Raw genomic sequence first — 5,000 nt, forward strand, 5'->3', positions numbered from 1 at the left:
ATCAGTAGGGAATGAGACAAAATAATATCTAATAGACGAAAAGAATAGGCAAAACATAGTTAAAACAGATTTATGAATGTACAAAGAACGAAAGGAATGGAAAGCTTAAAATCCGATAAAAATAATAAATAAGTATATATATATGTGTGTGTGTGTGTGTGTGTGTGTGTGTGTGTGTGTACATACATATATATATATATATACATATAAATGTGTGTGTGTGTGTGTGTGTGTGTGTGTGTGTTTTGAACGTTCGTAATAACATTAACTAATCTAAGTAAAATGTAATGAGAGTTATAAATAAAAACATTTCAAATCCTTTATTCAACGTCAACTCTTCTTTTCTGACCGGTAGCCTGTAGCTACCTTTAATAGTTGCAGAAGGATGCGATATTGCAAGGCATAAAATGGTTTGAGAATAAATATTTAATATTACATGTTATAATCAGACATGGTATTAGATACTGCGATGGGACATAATATACTGAAGGCTGGTATATTTTCTTATCCTTCATTCAAAATATACCTTTCAACTTTTGCAATGTGATATCCTTTGTTTACATGTCTGATACAACAATCTCGCAAAGAAACAAAGACAAAAGTATATATTTCTTATTAAACAACATACTCTCACATTCAAGCATACTCTCACATTCTACAAACAAGCATATTCTTTCCAACCACTCGCATGCTATTAGCTATCCGTAAATACCTTGTTAGAGTTTTTTTTTTTTTTTTACCTGCACATGTTTTCGACTTGTTTCCGATCAGCTGGTAGTCCGGATTTGGGCATGTATCCTGCAGCCTTTTCGAGGCACGTGTTCAATTCTGTCTTATTCGGACACTTGGTCGCGTTTGCAGCAGACAGGCCTGTTAGAGAAAGGAGAAATGTGTGTGAATATAACATGTAGAGGAAAGGGTTCATCATTTTTTTTAAATTATTGTTTATTTTCATCTTATTTTATATATTTTTATTTCCTATTGCCACTTTTATCAGTATTATTAGTATTTCTTTATAGTTTGCTCTGTTGAAAGAGAGGTTTGTATTCGTTACACTTGATAGAGTTTTTGTCGGTTTAATATTATTTTCGCTGTTTTGTTTGTTTGTTTGTTCTGGATTTTGCTGTAGATGTAGTTATCTGCTCACTTCTCGCATATATCGAAAATTGCATCATCATTATTTGCGTAGATGCATTATTTTTGTTCTCTTTCCCATCCTAACTTTGACTTGATCTCGTAACTTTGCGTGTGTATTACGTAAACATTCTCCTGGTAGTATATATGATTTATAGGTCACTGAAACACATTACTTTTGATATCTCTTTAACTACGTCATTAGTATTGATAACACGGTAATATTAAAGGTATCTTGTATTCTACGAAGTTTGCTGATAAGAGCGATGGGTTATTAACATTCGTGGACTAACTGCTTTTATTTTTTTGTCTCCTTTATGAGTTTCCTGTGGCAATGGAGAGAAAGAGGGGGGGGGGGGGGGGAGTGGGAGAGAGTGAGGATCGGGAAGAAGAGAGAGAAGGAAAAAAGGAATAAAGAGCAACGAACTATATATATATATACACATATACATAAATACTTTTATATATATATACATACATACATACATACATACATATATATACATACATATATATATATATGTGTGTGTGTGTGTGTGTGTGTGTGTTTGTGTGTGTTTGTGTGTGCTTGTGTGTGTTTGTGTGTGTGTGTGTGTGTGTGTGTGTGTGTGTGTGTGTGTGTGTGTGTGTGTGTTTAAAACAATAAAATGAAATAAAAACCTTTCCTACGAATTACTTTATTTTATCATATATGGTTGTGGAATATGCGTCTCTACTATAAAACAAATGAGATGATTTTTTTTTTCATTATCTCTCGCGACATTTTTTTTTTTTTTTTCGTTAAATTTAAATAATTTTTCCCAGATATTGCTACTGACAATGTAAAATGAAATAATGAATTAATCGTTTTTATTTTTCTTCCTTCCGTGATTCCGATGATTATTTAACCTTTTTTTTCTCATTTTCCTGGATTTTTTTTTCTTCATAAATCTGTTCAATGTGAAAACCGTTTCAACAATTTTTATACTGTCCTCAATGTACTTTTTTGTGTGTGTTTGTGTTTGTTGGTTTGTTTATGTGTTGGCTTGTTTTTATGTGTATGTGTTTGTTTGTTTGTGTGTGCATGTGTTTGTTTGTGTGTATGTGTTTGTTTGTGTGTGTATGTGTGTGGATGTTTGTATGTGTGTGTATATGTATGTGTGCGCTTGCGTGTGTGCGTGTGACAGACAGAAAGATACTGATTGTATTTCTCAGTGTGCGTGTGTGTGCATAGTTATTTCTACGAATATTACCAAGAGGTTGAATATGCGAAAAGCTTAGACATTTTCACATGTCGGTATATCATGCTTGGATGTTGTGTATCACTCTGCCCTGTTTTCAGGATCATACAGCTGAAAGGAGTCAGGCTTTACGAGATTACATACAGTTAGCTTGCCTGAAACAATTAGGCAGTTACACGATTATCAGGGAAACAAAGAAATATTTTTTTGTTTTTTTTAATGAATTATAAAAAGCCTGTATTTCGTTGCGAATCTTATTCTTGTATCTCTGAGGATTTCCACCCCTCGAATTAAACATTTGACTATCCATATTATTAGCATTAACACACACACGTGTATGGATACGCACGTGGACATTTATCCCCACACGCGTAAGATTGTAGTTAAATATGTTTACGTGTATGGATAGAGTTGTTTGCATTATTATGCTGTTGTTTTTTTTAATTATCTCCTTCGATTTATCCTATTATCTATTATGATATTGTTCTATTTTCTTTCTCTGTTTTCTTCCTTCCCGTATTCTTCTTCTTAAAGATAGAAAAGAAAAAATAAATAAATCGCATAATTAACAGATCTTCATTATTTTCGCCTTTAGATAATGTATTCTTAGTCTATCAAACAATTTCGAACAATTATTCACTAACCGCCTTTATAGGGAATCAAAGGTTGTTATACTGTCATTGAGTGGAATTATCTGCACAAGAATCTTTTTCATTTTCCTTATAGACGCTAGAGGTTAGTCATTTTCTTTTTCTTCAATTATTATTATCTATTTTCTAAACATTTATGTTTTATTTATCACCTTTTTCATGTATTTATTTATTATCTATTTTCTATTAATTTATTCATTATAATGTTTTGAGGTTGTCCGTTTATTAGATTAGGCCTACGAAGAAATATTTTTTTGGTTAAGGACCAAAGTAACTATATTTTGTTTCTGTCACGCAGTTTTAAGTGGTTTATTTCAATTTTTCAAGCCTGTAAACGCATATTTTCGATCATTTTTCTTACATTATAGGCCTATCATTTTCATCTTTCTTTAATTTTCTTTCCTTATCCTCTACCATTTCTTCTTTTGCTTCTCACTCACTTACTGCTCTGGTTCATTTACTCATTCATTCATGCACTCACGCCCTACTTCTCTCATTCACTCACACCTTTATATTTTATCATATTACTTATATTATTAATTTCACTCACTCTTTCTCAATTACTCACTCACGTTTTCGCTCTCTCTGTCTCTTTCAATAATTCTCTCTCTCTCTTTCTCTCTCTCTCTCTCTCTTTCTCTCTCTCTCTCTCTCTCTCTCTCTCTCTCTCTCTCTCTCTCTCTCTCTCTCTCTCTCTCTCTCTCTCTCTCTCTCTCTCTCTCTCTCTCTCTCTCTCTCTCTCTCTCTCTCTCTCTCTCTCTCTCTCTCTCTCTCTCTCTCTCTCTCTCTCTCTCTTGCACTCATACTGTCGCGCGCACGTACTCAACTATCTCATTCTTTCACTCACTCATTTCAGTCTTTCGCTCTCTCTCTCTCTCTTTCTGTCTTTCACTCACTCATTTCAGTCTTTCGCTCACTCTCTCTTTCACTCATTCACTCTTTCGTTCACCCTCTCTAATTCATTCATTCACTCACTCATTCACTCACTCACCCCGGTCCCTGAAGAACACTTAAGGGTCAAAATGTTCACTCGTAAGAAATCTTTGTCTGTCAACCTTTTCCCTTAGGTGTATTTCCCCTTTTCTCAAAACAATCTCTGTGGATTGTAATTTTTTTGGGAGTAGGGGGGATTGGTCTCTCCTTTACAAATCCTTTAAAGTTTTTATCCTATTCATCATTTTTCTTGCTATGTTATCGTTATTTGACGACGTAACACACACATGCACACACACACACTCGCACGCACGCACGCATGTACGCACGCATGCACGCACGCACGCACGCACGCACGCACACACACTCACTCATAAGCACAAACACACCCACACACACAAGCACAGACACACACACACTAACACACACACACGCACACACACACACACAAGCACACACACACACACACACAAGCACACAAGCACATAAGCACACACACAAGCAAAGACACACACACACAAGCACACAAGCACATAAGCACACACACAAGCAAAGACACACACACAAGCACACACGCAACCACACGCTCCTATGCCTTTGCTTTTAGTCTTCCCTTTCATCTTCCTTCCCTTCCTTCATCTTCCTTCTCCTGGGAGTATTTAAAGTAATTTTATTTCGTCTCCTTTTAGAATTCAGTCCATCACTTACAGTCAGCCTATCTTTCCTATTATCTCATACACCCACTTTCATCCCGTGTCTCCTCTCCCTCTATTTTTGGTTAGGTTATGCCTTCGTCTTCTTCTTTTATTTCTTCTTCTTCTTCTGCCTCTTATTATTATTATTCTATATCTTCATTTCTCTTCTATCCACCTTATTCTCTAAATCTTCACACACACACGCTTCACGTATCATTATTATTATTATTGTTATTATCATCATCACCGTCATCATCCATAGTATTACCATCATTCAAGGTACATATAACCAGGTAGCTCCACTTCCATATAACCTGTAGAAACCCAAAAATGAAATAAACTTTTCCCAGAAGTATTCTGGTGGCTAT

General features: G+C 35.0%; 1 protein-coding gene across 1 annotated transcript in view; it reads right to left on the reverse strand.

Annotated features, from left to right (window-relative positions):
* The window catches only part of LOC125033196, an 11,984-nt gene extending 11,162 nt beyond the window's left edge, over positions 1–822 (reverse strand). The window contains exon 1 of the mRNA XM_047624567.1: positions 741–822. Coding sequence (XP_047480523.1) covers positions 741–793 — 53 coding nt within the window. The 5' untranslated portion in view covers positions 794–822. The remainder of the gene's footprint in view (positions 1–740) is intronic.
* Positions 823–5,000: the final 4,178 nt, after the last annotated feature.

This window comes from Penaeus chinensis, chromosome 16 (genome assembly GCF_019202785.1).
Source record: "Penaeus chinensis breed Huanghai No. 1 chromosome 16, ASM1920278v2, whole genome shotgun sequence".
In the NCBI taxonomy this organism is placed as follows: domain Eukaryota; kingdom Metazoa; phylum Arthropoda; class Malacostraca; order Decapoda; family Penaeidae; genus Penaeus; species Penaeus chinensis.